This window comes from Prionailurus viverrinus, chromosome C1 (assembly GCF_022837055.1).
Source record: "Prionailurus viverrinus isolate Anna chromosome C1, UM_Priviv_1.0, whole genome shotgun sequence".
NCBI classification, from domain to species: domain Eukaryota; kingdom Metazoa; phylum Chordata; class Mammalia; order Carnivora; family Felidae; genus Prionailurus; species Prionailurus viverrinus.
Window position 1 is genome coordinate 55454578 of NC_062568.1, and position 19956 is coordinate 55474533.

At 40.8% G+C, this 19956-nt stretch overlaps 1 protein-coding gene across 8 annotated transcripts in view; it reads right to left on the bottom strand.

Annotated features, from left to right (window-relative positions):
* Positions 1-2958: 2958 nt before the first annotated feature.
* The window catches only part of RAPGEF4 (Rap guanine nucleotide exchange factor 4), a 294734-nt gene continuing 277736 nt past the window's right edge, over positions 2959-19956 (bottom strand). For all 8 annotated transcript variants that reach the window (XM_047871388.1, XM_047871390.1, XM_047871389.1 and 5 more), the window contains 5 exons: positions 19665-19715; positions 17581-17668; positions 17108-17172; positions 7153-7207; positions 2959-4011 (listed from right to left, as the gene is read on the bottom strand). In XM_047871388.1, the coding sequence (XP_047727344.1) occupies positions 3884-4011; positions 7153-7207; positions 17108-17172; positions 17581-17668; positions 19665-19715 (387 nt within the window). In that variant the 3' untranslated portion in view covers positions 2959-3883. The remainder of the gene's footprint in view (positions 4012-7152; positions 7208-17107; positions 17173-17580; positions 17669-19664; positions 19716-19956) is intronic.

Here is a 19956-nt window from a genome sequence, read left to right on the forward strand (position 1 = left end):
CTGTCTCGTGTCAATTTGATTCTTAGTCCAGCTAGAAGAATCTTGAAGGGCAGAGGAAATTCTTCCTCCCTAACCTAAAACAAATAGAGAAAATTAAGATCATTCCAAAGCAAGAAATGTAATACATTTTAGATTGACAGTAAAAGGAAACCTATTGACGGTAGGTAGGGGTTCATTTTTACCACATTGCATATCTATGCTGATTTTTTAAAAAAAATTATAAGCACATTTTGAAACCAGAATACATTTGATTTTCTCACACTGGTGGTCATTGATCTGCATTCATATTTAAGAAGAAATGGGGGCGCCTGGGTGGCTCAGTTGGTTAAGCATCCGACTTTGGCTCAGGTCATGATTTCACAGTTCGTGGGTTCCTGCCCCACGTCAGGCTCTGTGCTGATAGCTCAGAGCCTGGAGCCTGCTTCTGATTCTGTGTCTTTCTCTCTCTGCCCCTCCCCTGCTCAAGCTCTGTCTCTCTCTGTCTCTCAAAAATAAATAAATGAAAAAAAATTTAAGAAGAAAAGCCACTGAACTCAGGAGAAATCTATTTAACCTGCAAAGTATTCAAAAGTTGCTGGAAAAGCTTAGCTCCTGTACAGTCTAGTGACCTTGTTAAGCAGGTATGTTAAACACTCAAATGTATAATTTTCTACAGGTGTTTTTGGTAAAAACATTCTTTTTTCTTTTTCATGTCCTACAGCAAATCTCATTATCCTTCTTGTGACCCTGTAGGCCTCTCATTTTCTTTTGGCTTGTTTGCAAGTTTTGAAATATTAACTGCATCTCCTGCTTCAGGAAAGGTTGCCTGGCTACTGTCCATTTTTAGAGCGTTAATTCTTTTACTTTGCCATTGCTACTTGGAATAACGGCATTTAATGCATTTTCAAAGAACCCAGGCATAATTAAAAATCTCTTATCTTTATTAAGTACAGCAGTAGTTATTCTCATTTGGAAGACTAAGAGGAATATACATTGGGGGATATGTATCAATTTTGAATCATGTTGAAACTAAATTAAAATGTCAAAAGGTGTCAGTCATGATGAAATTGAGGGAAGGAGGCTGTCAGACATTGGATTCCAGCTTTTTTTTAAAATTTATTTTTATTTATTTTGAGAAAGTTACAGAGAGCAAGCAGGGGAGGGGCAGAGAGAGGAGACAGAATCCTAAGCAGGCTCCACGCTGTCAGCACAGAGCCCAACACGGGGCTTGAACTCACGAACTGTGAGATCATGACTTGAGTTGAAATCAAGAGTCCAATGCTTAACTGACTAAGCCACCCAGGCGCCCCAGGATACCAGCTTTTAACTGAGGTAGGAATAAAGAAGAGTAAATGAGCAAAAATGCTCAAGGGACCGGCTATCGGCTTCATCTCTCAGCTTTCAAAATTATCTAGAAAGGGAAAACTATATAATGGTGAAAATTTGTAGCCAATATTGAGGTCTACGAGATAGTGAAATGCTGAGCAACAAAGACATCAAGAAAATTTATTCAGTGGCTTTTTAAAAACATTCTCTAGTAAATTCCAGACACTATGCTCCACTAGGCAGGAGGGAGAACACTGCATAAAACAACTCCCCTGGGGACCTTGAACTACGATATAAATGAACACAGAAAGGCATTTGCCTGCTTTAGCATTTCTCAAAGTGAACGTCCACTGTGAGATGTTAGGAGGGATTACAGCAGGACTTCTCAGACTCTTTAATATGTTAATGAACATTGGGAATCATTTCTAAGAATGGGGTAATTATGCAGTGGTTCCTAAATTTATCTGAAGATACCATCTTGGTTTTGTGCTTTTGCTTTGCAGTCGTGGGTCTGTTTTTGGAGGAACAGTTTGTGAACTTGTGAGACCAGTCTAGCCTGAAACACACGCTGGAAAATGCTAACATGAAAAATAGAGACATATTTGAGCTTTAAAGAATTTTAGAAATCTCTTCATCAAATATTTACTAAGTGCTTGAATCACTGAGACACGGTATGAGGCCCCATATCAGGCAGCTCTAAAATCCAGAGCCGTTTCATAGGGGCTAATAGCCCAAAAGCGGAATGACTCAAGTGTCCATCAACTGACAAGTGGTATATTCATATAAGTGAATAGTATTCAGCCATAGAAAGAAATGAAGTGCGGATACATGCTATGGCATGGATGAACCTTGAAAATGGTATGCCAGGTGAAAGAAATCAGATATAGAAGGCTACATATCATACAATTCCAGTTACACAAAATGTGCACAATAGGTAAATCCAGAGACAGAAAGCAGATAGTGGTTTCCAGAGACTGGGAGAGAGGGGATGAGGTGTGTCTGCTAATGAACATGCGCTCTCTCTTAGGAATGAGGGGAATGTTCTGGAATTAGTGACGATGGTTGAACTACCTTGTGAATATACTAAAAGCCACTGAATTTTACACTTTTAAGAGGGTGATTTTTATAGCATGTGAATTTTATTTCAAAAAAAATTTTTTTTCAACGTTTATTTTTGGGACAGAGAGAGACAGAGCATGAACGGGGGAGGGGCAGATAGAGAGGGAGACACAGAATCGGAAGCAGGCTCCAGGCTCTGAGCCATCAGCCCAGAGCCTGATGCGGGGCTCGAACTCACGGACCACGAGATCATGACCTGGTTGAAGTCGGACGCTTAACCGACTGCGCCACCCAGGCGCCCCTCATGTGAATTTTATTTCAATTAAAAAAAATCTGAGTCCCCACCATACCAAATGCTTACCCCTCCCATATTATAGGAACTGAGAACAGCACAACCTTTTCTTGTCAACAATTATATTTAATGAAGATACTGTTATTTACAGAAGATATACATACATACAATTCCTACACATTAAATGTAGCCTAATTGTGAAAAGAGGAAAAAATGTACTCCAAAATTACATACTAAATAAAATAAATAAAAAGTAATCATTTGGCACAATATCTATTATATAGCAAATAAATAACTCTATACCATTGATTGAATGAACTATTTACAATCTATTTGAAAGTGCAAAACAATTGCTGAAAATTAAGATATCTGTAATAACATTTAAGTCCAGAAAATATGTGTTTTTTTTAGTCAGTAACAATAATTAGCCAATAGTAAAGATTTTTAATGCCCAGGAAAATATTTTAATTTTGAAAAATGTTTTGTGCATATTGTGCTCTTTTGAAATGTTCTTTTCTTATCTTAACGCTGGCAATTTTTAGAACCTTGGAGTTTCTTAGTGGAATTCTTATGTATGTAATCCTGATTTGTGAGTTTAAAAAAGTTACATTGTAAACATAAATATTATTCTATATATCATCCAGAAATTATGGACCAGTCCTCCCTAAATTACATCAATAGCCATAATGTTTTATAGTAATGTGGTTGGGTTCAATTCCTTCAGAGGTAAGACTATGAAGATGCTAGAATACAAGTTATGGTTTGGATTTATGTGATTCCTCAACACCTTCCAAGACCCCCATGCTCCAAAATCAAGGTTGAGATAAAATTGTGAAACTATACCACCACAGCATTTGTAGCACATCTCACTCAGCCAACTCTCTGAGAAAAACTGTCAGGGGCTTGATATGTCTCCTGACAATGGTGTTTCTACCATTATCATCGGGACTTAATTTATGTTTCAGCAAAGAGGATGGCACAATTGGAAATAAAATAGTGTGACTACAAATTGGAGATTCCTATGCTAGAGTGTGAAAGCTTTATGCAAGTCAAAGAATTTCTTCTCTTACTATGACGCTGGTACGCTGCAGCCCTGACATGTCTCAGGGTGCGTTTCTGCTTGTTTTGTAGAATTTTCTAGTGACAATACAGTCAGTAGTAGCATAAATGGCATTTTTGAAAGACTGTGGACTGGAGGCAAACCATTGCTCTGGGCACTTTAAATGTCTACGGTCGACGAGGCTCTAATCTGTGTGACATCTGTGATAAAGTTCTCTGGTTGTCAATCACATTTAATTGCCGGACATAACTCCGGACATCCTGATGGTTCTTATTAGCTTGAGCTGCATCAGGATCTGTTGAAAGAGAAGAGAGCAAATTGGCATTGTGTAATATATGCATATAAGATACAGCTTTATTTTCTCCAATTATTTGTTACATTTACCATGGATTCCAAGTTTCCATTGAAACCTTTCAACATACCATATTCATTGAAATGTTTCCACTGGGATATTCCATCTCCTCTCTCCTACCCTTTTCTTCTCTGGAATCACCTATTTTGGTAATTTTCCTTTGTTGTAAAAAAATGGCACCAAATTAAAGTGAAAGCATCCCCTGATAGCCCCTGGTTATACATTAAAAATTGCTTCCTCTTTCCATCCCACCTGTGTCTCACACTCAGCTCTCTTCTCCCTTTGATACAGACAAGGACTAATGGCAAAAGACGTAGTTTTTTTCTTTTTTTAAAAGTATTATTTATTTATTTTCGACAGAGAGAGAGAGAGAGAGAGAGAGAGAGAGAGAGAGAGAGAGAGAGTGGGAAGGGAGGAGAGAGGAAGAAAGAGAATCTCAAGCTGATAGGACAGAGCCTGATGTGGGGCTCGAACTCACAAACCATGAGATCATGACCCGAGCGGAATCCAAGAGTAGGACGCTTAACTGACTGAGCCACCCAGGCGCCCCAAGACATAGTTTTCAGTAGCTCCTAACAAAAGTGCTTAACACCTGGGCTGAACTGAAGCAAGCCAGTGAGATTAATAAATCTGACTCTCCTTGTTACTTGCAAAGAGTATACAGTATCACTGCATAGATGTGTGCTCTTCGAGACTGTTCATGTGTAAGGAAAAGCTCAGCTCATGCGCTGAAGTCATAACTTCTGCTAGACCTTCGATTTCCTGATGCTACTTGTTCGGAAATCCCAATTACTATTCTATTCTCACCTACTTCCCCAAGCATGTAAGCCATGGAGCCATCTGAAGTTCACAGATTTCTCCAAAACCAGGCTGAAAGAAGAATCAAATAAGTGTCCAGAGCCCTCTGCAGAGAATATATATGGGTGAGGAAGACCAAATCTGACAGTGGTGAACTGGAAACCCAGGTCCCTTTGAAAGTGACTATTCAGCTCCCACATGATGCTGCTGTCTGGGAATCTGCATTCTGAGTTGCCAGATCTTCCTATTTTTCTAGAGAAATGAGAAGTCTGGATTTCTTTCCTGGAATTTTTTAATGGCTACATTATTTCCAAATAAAAGGGGAAACATGTTCTGTGTAGACCCAACACTTCTGCTGTGGTCCATGGGCTACCTCTGCCCCATGGATCACCAGTAGGGGGCTCTTTTCTAAGCAGGGCACTGACATCACTCCCAAAGACAGTTAGAATGCCATCTGCATATGGGGTGGAGGGTAGTGTTGCAGGTCTGAACACAGAATAGCAGAGAGAAAATACAAAGGCCCCTACTTGCTTTAGGAAGAAACTCATCAGTATAATTATCACATATAAATAATACCACAGTGTTTAATTCCTCGCTTTTTCCCTGGCAGTGTACTCTATATGTACAATATACTGTAATTACATTGTACATATTCCCACAATGTTTACAAATCTATTCCTATAGCTTTATCTATAGACTGTTGACTTCAGAGCTGAGCAGCTGTTGTTTACCAGCAGTTACTGATAACTTCAACATATGCAGTGGATATTGTGTGTGTATATATATATATTATACATATATATATATACACACATATATATAAAATCCCCCCAGCCCACCCCCACTTTTCTAGGAGAAGATGTAGGAGAATGTAGGATTTACTTCCAAAGAAGCTTATGGAACAAAACATATTCTATCACAGTTCTTCGATCTCACTGAGAACCTTCCCAAGGCTACAAACCCTCTCAGGCACAGAAATTTTGTGTTTCATTTCAGGAATTTCCTAGAGCCCCAAAGGGTCATGGGTTCATAGGCCTTGTTGTAGACTGACATCACTTATATATTCTCATATTTCACTTGTATGGCTGCTTTAAGACCATGTCTTTATACATACAGTAAATTACTAGATGAAGAGATGTGAGACATTTTAATCCTTGCAGAATCCACACAGGAACGGTTGACAACATGCAAGACTATTCCCATTTTGGAAGGAAGAGGAGGCACAGTCATTTGAGTAAAATTTTTAAAGGGCTACTTGCTCCCTAAGGAAAGATTACTTTTCATAGATTTTTTTCCTCCTCTGTACATTAAAAAGTGAGCAGCTTTCAGTTCTGGCATCCTGCGTTAGCAAACCCTCTCTTTGAGCCAGTCCTGGGCTAGGGAGGGTAAAGGCAGCTCTGGTTAGTAAATTGAGAAACTTTTAGCTTCTTTTAGCACAAGGTTTATTGGAAGGGACTGTACTGGTAGCCTCAAAGTCACGTCCATCTCAAATGATCATGTTGGCTTAATGAGCCAAATGACTTCAAGTGACTCATACAATGAATTTAGCAAAGAACTTTTATAGGGGCCACCTTCTGACTCCCAGCCCAGCTCGAGGGAGCCAAAGCTCCACCCCCACCCAAAGTCCCAGCCCAGGAGACAGCAGCACTGGTCTGGTGAGCTGATCTGGTTCTGTGATGCAACCTAATCCCCATCAGTTTAAGGTTGCTATTTATTATTGGTAATGGTTTTATATTAAAGCATTGTATGGCAGCAGTTATTTTGCTATATGTTCAGATTTAGGAAGAACATCTTAAATTCACCTGAGAATACTAGAAATAGACTATGAATTCCTGCTATGGGACCTTTTACAAATGTGTTATACCCATTAATGCATTCTTGCAATACCCCAAGAGACAATAAATATTATCTTTCCCAGTTTATAAACGACAGAACTGAGTCATCAGGAATTGATGTGAGTTTCTCAACATCAAGCAGTGAGTCATAAAGAGTTGCTTTGAGGCAGGATTTGTTGGTGATCATGCCTTAGTCGTCTCTAGTCACACTAGAATGAGCAAATTTATTCTCTTTAAGTTCATTCATAAAATAGTATTTCTATGGTTAGTTTCTAGTTCTACAGCTAGAAAATCCTTCAACTCAAGGCCTCTATCCCATGAGAATTCATGGTCCAAAGTGCCCCTGACACAATCAAATACTACCCAGACTTCTAGAATGTCTCGGTAGCCTCATTAAAAAGGACTTAATCACCCAGATCTAGATTGCAGCACACGGTAGCATTTAACTTACTGAAGGGCTGGCTCCTGCAGTATCTCACTGTTCTGGCAGTATTCGCAATCATGCGCTAAAAAGAATAGAGAAAAAAAGGAAGAATGAAATGCAAGTAAGCTTAGTGTATAGCCCATAAAGGAAACCAAACCATGATTTATTTCAGTAACACCTGAGCCTGTGAAAAACATTCTGTTCTGAGACATTGACTATCTGGAGGCAGCTGGTTGATGTAGAACAGGTTTCATTACTTGAAAGAGGCATCTATAGTCACACATACAAGGCACTTCTCAGATGAGGAGTACTAATGGCATAATTCTAGTTGAGTTGTTTGTGCCTCTGACATAAAAATCAGTCTGTTGTTTCTCAGACTGTGTCTTACTCCTCAGGACTCGTTTTCACCATCCCTTCCCAGAGGTCACTGTGAACTTGTAAGCGAATTTGTGACTATCCGAGATTTGGAGAGGGTTAGTTTATCAAGTGCCTCATAAGAAACAGGACTCAGTAATGAGGCATTAGATTAGACTGAATATAATCAAAATGTTCTACCTATACATTTTTCTCAACACTGTGCATTACTGACCCTTCTAATCTTCCAGCCAAAGTGTGTGTTTTAATGTTAATCTCAATTATCTGATTTCCTCTCTCCTTCCTTCTTCTTCCTTTCTGATCATAACACTAATGCGTGCACATCTGAGAAAATGAATAAAAGTTAAGAGCAAAGTAGAAGTCACTTAGAATACACCTCACAGAGTCACTTCATTAATATTTTAGTACAATTCCTTCTAATGCTTTAAAAATAAGTAAGTAAAAATTTTTCAAACAATTGAAGTCATATTTTACATATGTATGTCTGTTGTGATATACATTTTTTTCACATGGCATTGTGACTGTTTTCCATGCCACTTGCATTTTAAAGCATTTTTAAAAAACGAGTAGGTATTCAACTTTATGGATGGATGGTAACTTATTTAACCTTTGTTAATTTTGTCATTAAGTGATCCTCTCAGTTTCTTTGTAATGTTTTGGTTGCCATAAAGACTTACAAGTGAATTTTTTATACTGCACTCAACTTAGTTTAAGACAAAAGAAGAAAGGAGGAAAAATATGAAGGGCAGAAACATGGGGAAAAACATCCATGAGACCATTTCTCAGCCAGAATGTATGCACATTTCTTGCTGATGGTATTTGAACAGCAGCTGGGACCCCCAGACTCTGTATATTGTCTCAGGACACCTTTGCTGCTCAGACTCTAAAGGGGGTCCCGCGGAGATGGTGGATTAATTCTAACACGAGCAGAAAATTGATCAGGCTCCAGCCAGGGAAAGAGATTTTCTTATCTCTGAGTGGCCATGTAATTCTAGTCCTTGCTTTCTTCTCTCATGGACCCTTGGCTTGCCAAAGTATACAAAATGACTGAGAAATCTTCTGTAGTGTTAAAACAGACAAGCAAACAAAACCCCAACTTATTTGGCAGGGAAAAAAAACTCACAGAAGAGTCAAAGCTTTACAAGTGTATGTGAACACTGATCGCAGGCTGCTGAATACTGAGGTTTTGCGGACTCTGTCAAGCATTAAGTGATATGCGTCTGCACTGGGTAATTTCTCATACACAAAGAGGCAATCGGAAAAGTTTGAACGTCATTTTCATAAAAGATCCTAAAAACCAGCATGTCTGTTGGTCAGCATGTGGAATATACTACAAATACCTCCAAGAAAACGTAACATACAATGTAGAATTAGCCTCTGATATATGGAGCCCTGAAATAAACAGTAACTATGATAATTTTCCTGCTAATTTACTGTAAGTTGTTTTTTCACTTCTGTAAAGGCTTTGCATCGGAAGGGCACGAGTATATTCTGTGTGGAATTATTGTAATTCTTCAGATACTGAATGGAGTGTAATTACTGAAAACCCAGGGAAATGCTGCCAGAGTGCCCCTCTGAAGAATAATAAAACAATTAGCAGGGGTCAGAAACCTCTTCCTATACCATTTTGTAGGGAGTAATTGTTCTGCTTTTTAGTTTTGAAAGCTAAAACATTTCATTCTGACTTCGGTTTTAGACTACTCTTTACAGCTATACTCTGAGGCTTCATAATTTTTAGCTCATTATGTGGTTTAAAATGTGAGAACAATTGTTTAAATCAGTAATTTCCAGCTCTGGAGTTCATTCTACCTTTCTAAATCTTTGATTAATTCTAACAATGGTTTTAATTTTGACGTATCCTTTTTAATTGTACTCAGAGGTAACTTCAGTTTAACTTTGAAATCCAAACCTGGCTTTGCAACAAGGCCCATTGTTTTCCTCCGTGAGGTCCGCAGGGAAATGCTGCAATATGTAAACCCTTGGTAACCGCCTGTGAACCCCACCAGCACTGCCAGGCGATGCATAGTTACGGAATGCTTTCACAAGGCCAAAGAAGGGTTAACTTGGCATTTTGACTCCACCCTCTTTTGCACCCATGGACACCTGCACTATGCTGTTAACAGCTGCACCCAACTACCAGGCTCTCTCCTGGGTTGCCAAAAGAGGCTTCAGAAGTCCCCTTCTTCAAGTGTTTGCAAGGTGCATAATGCCTTTTATAGCCTGCCTGTCAACAGCAGCTTCCCACTGTTTGGATGCATCCAGCGAGAGCTACTCATTCTCGCCAAGGCCAGCCCCTTCCATTTTTAGACATTTCTAACTATTAGACATTTCTTTATCATTCTCAAAGTCATTTTCCCTCTGCTTTTCACCCACCGATCCTCGTTGTGAGCTCTGGAGCTACAGCATATACATTTAGTTCCTTCTTATCAGGACAGTTCTTCAAACATGAGAAGACAACCATTGTGGATGCCTCCCCACCTCCCAAGTCTTTTCTGGTTCAATCTATATATTGCCAATTCTGGGGCACCTGGGTGGCTCAGTCAGTTAAGCACCTGACTCTTTTATTTTTTAATTTTTTTTTAACGTTTATTTATTTTTGAGACAGAGAGAGACAGAGCATGAACGGGGGAGGGTCAGAGAGAGGGAGACACAGAATCTGAAACAGGCTCCAGGCTCTGAGCTGTCAGCACAGAGCCTGACGCGGGGCTCGAACCCACGGACTGCGAGATAATGACCTGAGCTGAAGTCGGCCGCTTAACCGACTGAGCCACCAAGGCGCCCCAGCACCTGACTCTTGATTTCGGCTCAGGTCATGATCTCTCACGGTTTGTGAATTTGAGCCCCGCCTCGGGCTCCATGCTGACAGTGTGGAGTCTGCTTGGGATTCTCTGCCTGCCTCTCTCTCTCTCTCTCTCTCTCTCTCTCTCTCTGTGTGTGTGTGTGTGTCTGTCTCTGCCCCTCCCCTGCTCTCTCTCTCTCTCCCCCAAAATAAATAAATAAACTTCAAAATAAAATAAAAATTGTGAAATATTGCCAATCGCTTTAACAATTTTCCATAAGACCTGTTTGGGTCTCTTTAAGGCAGTCTCTAGCATGGTGCCCTGGATTAAGCAAATCACAGAGTGCAGAAGAATTATTTTCCTTCCTTGATCTAGATGATGCTACAGGTCTGAGTCCACAATTTAAAGAAAAGTCACCTTACTGACATCTGTTGAACTACTAGCGGATAAAACCTCTGAACCCATTTCATTGAGCTGCTGTTTGGACACAGCTTCATTCTCTGTAGATGTGCAGTTGATTTCTTGGCCCAAAGTGGAGGATTTTGCATTTATCTGCTTAGAGTCTTTCTATCCTTCTGCAGACTTAAGCCTTACATGTTGTTTTTGACGGCAAACAGCCATTCATTCACTGGTGTTCTCAGTTAAGGTTGGCAGAAACTAAGGTTAAAGAGAAACACAGGCGTTGTTATCCAACTACCACAGCAGGGATGAAGCCAAAGATTATACCCTAGGCTCGCTGATCCTGCCGGAGCAGGCTGGCCGCCTGGAGCAGGCCAGGCAGCTTTCCTATAATGCCAGGCGGTGGGGAAATACTTGCTTACTCCAAGGCAGAGCCTCCCATCTTTTTCCCCCATCTCAGCAACCCTGAGGTTTATGACACACTCCCTTTCGCAACTGGCTTATTAAAATAGCAGTTTGTACGTGGGGGGTGAAGTGAGGAGAATATGCTCCTTTCGAAGGCGCTCCCACCATCAGTATAGGTGGACGGCGTGACCCCCCTGCTCCATACCTGAACTCATTTTGATGTGTCCCCACCACCCCCACTGGGAATCTCCACCTCAGAGTTGCAAGGGCCCTCGCCAAGAAAGCAGTCCACAGTTAGAAGTTAGAACCTTGGGGTTCCACGTTTCAGATAGCACACAGCCACCCCCTTTTTCCAGAGACTAATTCTAGGTCCAGGTCTTCAGCGTTTATTTGCACAAATTAATATGTTCGTGCGGTTCCTCACCCGGGAGGCTAGGAGATGGGCCCACAGGAAGGCTGATGAATTTCCTTCAAGACATGAACTCATGGAGGGAAGCTCAGGAAGAAAAAGGAGGTAGCAAGCCAAGGACTCTGTAACTACCCTCAAGTTCTTATTTCTTTAGCTGAAAACAGAGCGATTCAGAAGCAGAAGTCTCTCCCAGGGCCTGCCTTATAAGATGCCCAGTACAAAGGTGCTGTCCATAGGAAGGGGCGAGTGGCTGTCTGCACTCCAACCCGGCACAGGCAAGTGGCCCTGAGGCTGCAGTTCCAAACACATTTCCCTCCAGCTCTGATGCAGGTAATTCCCCTTGAATCCTGTGAAGGGTCGGAGGCTCTTCTCAGACTGGGCCCTTGGCCTGGACCTCCCTGTTTACATTTCTGTGGTACCGTGCCCTCAGGAGGGGGCTGGCCAACTTCTGCCTTTGTGCCTATCCAGACAAGTTGATAACCTAGCAGGCTGTCTCCAGCTTTTCTGGCCACCTCTATACTGACTTTGGTCCCCTGGGCCCAGCTTTCCCTTAGCTCTCCCATCCCTGAAGAGGAACAGGCTTTTCTGTCTATTTTTCAAGTTCAGACCAGCAGGCCCTCTGGGCAATGCCACCATGCACTGTTACACTCTCTTGACCTCCCTCCCACAGACAGACAGCTGCCAGGACAGCCTCCCTCTTCACAGGCTATGTGGCCTCTCAGCTCGGAGTCCTTTGAGGAGCCGCTCCTGGACTTCAGCCCTCTTTTAAATGCCTACCCTGAACAGTTTGGCCTTTCCTTCTCTTGCCACTTGAGATCTTTGCCAACCTTGTTCTTAACGTTTCCCACGTTACCTTTTCTTATTTCTGCCCCTATTGATTTGACTCTGCGTCCATCTGAATGCCTATCAAATAAAAAAAATCTCCGTCAATAATTCCTTGCTGAGCATGTGTAAAACCACATCTATATCACCTGATTATTTTATCAGATCCTCATATATTTCGGACAGGACTTTTTTCCCCACAAGATCTAGAAATATATAGTCTCTCACCTACAAGGATGGTGCCCATGATAGCAACCAAGTAGAATTAACTGCATGGTAAGGAACAGAGATAAAAGACAAAAAGGCCCGGGAGCTCAGCCAGGCTCCACTATATGCATTTTTGAGGAAGAACCCTGAGCCCTGTCCCCTGGCTATGGATCTTTAATATCCAAGAGGTGTGTGACATACAGATATGCACATGTAACGTGCAAGATGCTCACGGTACATTGTACATATCATGGCCATGGGACATGGTAGCTCAGGTGCCTGTCCAGGCAAATGCAGACTATTGTGCTTCTCTGCATTCGGGAAAGGACAATGAGAGGCAGACACAGCACCACAGGTAGGAGGGGAGGTAGGATGATGTCCAGTTAGGAACAGAAAGAAGGCTGAGGGAATCATCTTGCATAAACTATCAGTAATGCAAAGTGCTTGGGAAATTCTGCTTAATCAAATGTTCTAATAAAATAGAAAACACTTTTGGATGAAATCCCAAACTGGAATATAACTGGGTTATTCTTTTATTGGGTGCTAGAGAAGTATCAGTGAACAAAACTGATTAAATACCTGGTCTAGGACACTCATATTCTAGTGGGGAAGACAGACAAGTAAAGAAGAATGTTTGAGGGTGGTCAGGAAAGACCACTTGGAGGAGGGGACACATGAGCTGAGACCCGAATGATGAGAAAGCCCAGATAGGTGAAGACTAGCAGAGAGACAGTTTCAGGCAAAGGTAGCAACTCAATGCAAAGGCCCCGAGGCAGGGAAAAAAAAAAAAAAAAAGAAAAAAGGTTGGTTTTGCCAACTTGGATTGAATACAGAGAAGATGAAGTGTGAGGTGAGGCTAGATGGTGCTCAGGGTAACAAGTCTGGATTTGATTACATTATGTTGTTGTATTTAACATGGTTTTGTTTTCCTCTTGATATAGCTCAAGTTACCTCTCTTTGTGCCTTTGGACATCTCTTTTATTACTATTGTAAACTAGTTTCTATATCTTTTTTTGCTTTTAATATTTCACATGTTTATGTTTTACCTTCTTCACTATAAATAATTTCCTAATGGTCAAAGATGATGGGATTTCTTTGCATTTCCTAGCAAAACCCTTTGCCGGAACAGTCAACACATACTGCATTGCTTTGAAACATATTTTTTGGAAAATCTGCTTTTAGCCCAGTTTGTGAGTTCTATATAAAGAGATAAACTTGCAAGGTCCTCTTGTAGGTTTTTATTGTGTTGGAAAGTTCTGGGAACTGCATGTATTTGAACATTTTGATTTTTACTTGGAGATTCTTTTCTCCATGGCTTGATATAAATCCGATGCTTTCTCCATGGATCTTGTAATAATATTATTGGTGATAGAAAACATATCATTGCTAGTTACGTAATGGTGTAATTACTGATACAGAAATAAAAGGATTCAAAGCATTTCTCTTTCCTCAATGAGTTAGCTTCTGTTACTGTTTCCAGAAGTGTAGAAGCTTGCCCCATGCCTCTCATTCCAAATAAAATGACTATCTTAAAATAATGTTCATAAATAAATACACTTAAATATGGGTATGTCTGAAATAGAACCAACCTCCTAATACAGTAGCATCCGTGGCTATCAGCATGCTTTATGCAGCCTGGGATAGTGGCAGCCAGCCAGCATATTATCCTCTAATCCATTGCTAGTCTACCTCCTAAATGTTATAAATATTCATGTATGCCATAGAAAGATACAAAGGGCTTTATTCAAACATTTTTTTGAATACTCCTTTATGTTCCCCCCAAATGAAAGAATGTCTGCCTTTTTTTTTTTTTTGCATAAGGATCAGAGTGTGAATTCTCTTTTGTTCATACTCATAAATCCTGAAAACCAATATGCAACAAATTCTCTAATCCTCATTTCATACCTCAAGGGTAAAAAGGTTCAAAATAAAAATACTTAGGGCTGGCACAGTAGTTTGCTGTGACTGGGCAATGATGCCACCAAGAAAAGGCATCTGTGTTCCTGGCTTCCCTGGTGACTTCTGCCCCTGGCAGGGGTTCCCTCTGGGGACACCGCCTACCAGCCCCACAAAGTCTGCCAGTTCTGCTCACCACCTTGGCCTGGCTGATGAATGACTGGGAAGTGGTGTGGACATCAACTTGAAAAGAGAGTTGTATCCTTCCCAAGACACACAGCGTCAGTGGGGGGCCGCTAGTGGGAGTTGTATGTGGCAGGGGTGATGCTATGGGAACAGGGGTGGGCTTGTTTATGGGGATAGAAGGTGGGAAAGCTAACAACAAGTGCCAGGTTGGTCAAGGTCAGGTTTAAAAAACATAATCAAATCTTGTTTTGAAATTCCATTTCATTTACCAGAAATACTAAACTCACAGAAAGGTAATTGTAAAATTAAACTTTCTCGTGGTATGATTTATTAAGTGAAATACAATTTATAGTTGCTATAGTAGAGAACTAAACAGTTTTCTTTCAGTACTCCCTTCACTCTCTTCACCTTCTCCCTTTCCCCTTCCCCGTACCTGCAATGGGGTGGTGCTGGTCTGCCATTTTGGACCATGGTGATATGGCAAGGGAGGAGAAGCCGGGAACCTTGACTGCTTCATAAGCTATCACATTCGCTTAGACATTCACATGAAGAAAAAAAACCCAACGACTTAGCTTGCTTAAGCCATTGTCAATTTAGGTTTCTGTTATCACAGCTGAGCTGCTCTCCCGGCCGTTCAGTTGCTTTTAAGTTAAAGTGGAATCTCTCTGAGAACAGGATGTGAGGAGCAGGGTATGAAGGGTCTCCTCTCACAGGTAGGCATTTAAGAACCCATGGCTGTGGGCATGAAGTAGAGAAGTGGAGAAGTGGAGAAGGGGAATTCTCTGAATATCCAATGAATACGACTCTTCCTTTGAAGGTTACGGAGGCAACACCAAGATCTAAAAGCCCAGATGAAACAACTTTCATTCTCCTTGACAGATAGTTTTGCTATCCTTGTTTGTTCTGTTCAGTTAACTTTAATGATCAAAAGTTCTAAAGCTCAGTCAACTCTTTAGGAAACTCTGACTTCTACGCCTCTGTGCACATGTATATTTTATAGTCAAATAGTTGGCTCAGCTACCCCTCAGTTTGCATTTCTGCATAAGTGATCTGGAAGGTTCTTTACCTATTTGCTAAGTCTTTCATTTCTGGAAAACAAGTTTTGAGAAATCAGGGAGATATGTTTAATTCTCCATACTAATAAGTGAGCAAGACAAAAGAATGTTTTTTCCTTTGACCAAAGAATTACTAAACTGACACAGTATTAGAGATGTTTGTACTCTGCCTTTGGAGGGGAAGACCACTGAGGAAATATTTGCCATCTAGTATGGAGTCCTTTTGAGGAGGTGTGAACTCATGTGCTATTTCCTAACAAGCCGAAGACATGGAAACCTGTTGCCCAGCAATTGCTCGACCTCTTCACCAGGCTGGGCTTGCTCATTCCCAAAGCTGGATGGTCCAATCCTTACAGGATCACTGCATGATGTTTCCAGTTGCCCTGGAGTCATACATACCGGCTGGATATCAAGGAATGATGAGAAGAACAGTTTTCTGAGAAGAATTCTATAGCACTCTATGGCATACAGGAATGCTTACATGCCCTGGACCCATTGACAATCTCCAGACATGGAGAGAGTAGGCATGATCGCTACTTCCTGTTGGGGAAACGGACGCACAGAGAACTTATGGGGCCGCTATGGGGGACGAAGCTGAGAATTGAACCTCATGTCTCCTGAACTCCCAAGTCCTGAGCTTTTCCTGCAGTGCCACATTCACCACTGCAAACCATAACCCCAGGCAGATGCTTACCCACACAGAGATAAGGCTGTAACACCCCATCCATCCAGGCTGCAGCCAAAGGATTTAGAAGACAATGGAGCATTCCATTAACATGCACTTTGTAGCTAAAGATAGGTTTTGGCATGACCTGCTTTATTGCTTCACGGAAGATAAGAAAATAAACTGCAAAGTAACCAATGCCAGATAACAGCTTTTCCTTGATGAAGGGAGCTGCAGAATACCGAATACGTGCCAGTTTCACTTCTGTTGTTTCTTTAAAAAATTGTTTTTGGTTGTGAAGATTTTCAAGTTCCCTCTCTGAACTTGGGCGAACTTTATTTATTTATACATTTAGATGAATACTCCGCAAGAAAGATCTGCCATGGAGTTGCCTTTTACCTACGTGCACTAAAGTCAGGCTCAACAGATAAACAATTCAAAGGCATCCTAGGGAAGTCTAGCTCTACAAACCTGACAACAAAACAACAACATAGAAGTCACTCCGGAACATTCACGCATTTTAGCAACAGGCAGCCAAGGACGAAGCACACGGCATAAAAGCTAGCTGCTGCTGTGAACTGCAGCACAAATGCCATTCAGTTGCACAAAAGAGAACTGACAGGCTAAAATAGGTAGCCAATTTGAGCCGAATATTTCAAAACTCCTTTATGCGTAACTACCTTTTTAACATGGCAGCATATATGGAAATTATTTCCTTTATTAGTACAAATGCAAATTTTATTTTAAAGAAACATTGTGGTTAAGGTTACAATACTGTACGTACCATTTTTTCAAAGTTTACTAGATTGTCAATGAACGTCTTGTTCCCCTCATGAGTAAATGTCATATCTGCAAAGAAATAAAAGTCACATTCTAATCACTAACAGAAATATGTCATACTAAGAAACCACAATAGCACCATTAGATTATGCTGGAGGATTTGCATAACACTGCAGTTGAAGAAAGCTGATAATAGTTCCTTTTATGTTAGGTGTTTAACTTTTGAAAGCACTTTACCTGAGATTAGTAAAATTTCCAAACTAACTGTTTCCCTAGCAAGTCTTGCAAATCATGGATCCCTGCTGCTCCCGTAATCTTCCTAACACTTTCAGAAAAGTCAAGGGGGAGAGGAGGTGATGAAGAAGGTGCAAGGGACAGGACTGTTCTTCCCAAAGAGATCAGTCTGTTGAGGCTCTTGTTCGTTTTCTTCCCCACACACTCATCACTGGCTTGACCTGTGGGTTCCCTCAGAATTACCTTTAATGAGCAAAGGCATGAAGGGGATGAGAGGAGGCTCCAGCTTAGCTACTGTCAGCCTGTAGGCCCTGTGGTTTCTAGAAGGATCCTTTAGAGAAACAAAGAGATGCTGGTTAATGACTAATGACACACATATCACCCCCTCTGCCTCCTAACACACCTAGGTTTGTTATCCCACAATCAGATAGTTTTCAACCAAGTGTAGCTATAAAAGAAAGGTAGACTTGGGAACGCAAGCTGGTGCAGCCACTCTGGAAAACAGTATGGAAGTTCCTCAAAAAAGTAAAAATAGAACTACCCTACAACCCAGCAATTGCACTACCAGGCATTTATCCAAGGGATACAGGTGTGCTGTTTCGAAGGGACACATGCACCTGCATGTTTATAGCAGCATTATCAACGATAGCCAAAGGATGGAAAGAGCCCAAATGTCCATCGACGGATGAATGGATAAAGAAGATGTGGTCTCACTGGGTGTTGTATGGAAACCAATTTGACAATAAATTTCATAATAAAAAAACTATGAAATGAACAGAAAAAAAATAAAAACTACTTGTAAAAAAAAAAAAAGATGTGGTCTATATATACAATGGAGTATTACTCGGCAATCAAAAAGAATGAAATCTTGCCATTTGCAACTACGTGGATGGAACTGGAGGGTGTTATGCTAAGTGAAATTAGAGAAAGACAAAAATCATATGACTTCACTCATATGAGGACTTTAAGACACAAAACAGGTGAACATAAGGGAAAGGAAACAAAAATAATATAAAAACAGGGAAGGGGACAAAACAGAAGAGACTCTTAAATATGGAGAACAAACAGAGGGTTACTGGAGGGACTGTGGGAGGAGGGATGGGCTAAATGGGTAAGGCACATTAAGGAATCTACTCCTGAAATCATTGTTTCACTATATGCTAACTAATTGGGGTGTAAATTTAAAAAAAATAAAAAACAAAAAGAAAGAATTAATAACCTGGAAAAAAAAACCACTTGCTGGTTCATAGCACAAAAAAAGATTTTTAATCTCTGTTCTTCAATTTCTCACGTGTAAAAATGGAGCTGATAATAATGAGAGCTACCTCATAGGATTGTTTGGTGATTAAATAAATTAATGGTTACAAATTACTTTGCTCAATCCTGGAACACACAGAGTTCAATAAAGATTGGTTGTTATTATTAAAAAAAAAAAAGAAAGGTAGACTTAAATTGATTTTTGCTTTATTTATTTATTATTTTAAAACATTTTTATTTTAGAGAGAGAGAAAAAGAGAGAGCATGAGCCAGTGGGGAGGGGCAGAGAGGGAGAGAGAGAGACTCCCAAAGCAGACTCCATGCTCAGCACAGAGCCTCATGCTGGGCTCGATCCCATGACCCTGGGATCATGACCTGAGCTGAAATAAAGAATCAGATGCTCAACCAACTGAGCCACTCAGGCACCCCTGAGTTTTGTCTTAAGACAATTTCCCGGCTGATATGAAAATAACTTGCTTTTTGTTTCGTTTTTTGCTCGAGAGGGAGATTTGCCTGCAGGGACTGAGGGGGAGAGACGCCCTTTGAGAGCAAATACAAAATGTGTAAAACAAACCCCACCCATGAGATCCCCCTCTCCTAAAGCACCCCCTCCTCCCTGGGAGTTCTGACTCCCCTCCTCTCTGCCTTGCACAGCCAGCCCCATGTGCCCTCTCTGAGACCATTCCATCACTCCTAGACCAAGACCTACTCACTCCTTTTCTGGTGTTAACACCTCCCAGCCAATGGGGAACAATAATTTTGGCAAGCCAAGGAAAATGCAGCTTCCAACCCATAGCCAACCTATGCTAGGCGGAAAGGATCCTATTACACTGCTTTTCTTAGTTACACAAATTGACCTTATGTGGGACATAAGTCCTCTTTAAGTTGGTTCCTGAGGGTGCCATTCATTAGTCAGACATGCTTGTTTTAGCAGCACTAAAACGGGATCATAAACTTCTTAAAGTCATACAAGGACAGGTAAAATTTCTGAAATGAGAACTTCAATTCAGCTAATCAGAAACTGGATTAATGCAGACAGTGAACAGAATAAAGGAGCCACTGTCACTTACCATTAAACTTTCAAACTCCGCATAGAACTTCTTGAACTTGCTTGGCAGTTTCTGTTAATGAAACGAAAATACCACACTCATGTGTCGGATTCAACATCTAGATCTGTATCACGTGTTACCATTTCTAGGGGAAATGTATTTCTTTGGCTCTTAATCAAACATCTCTAAAGCAGACCAGACTGTTATCTGTCTTGTCATTTGAGCATATTCTGGAATATAGAGAACTTACCTTTTAAAACTCTTAACCTCATTGAAACAAAAGTAACTATGGATGCTTTGGTCTTACTGTTTT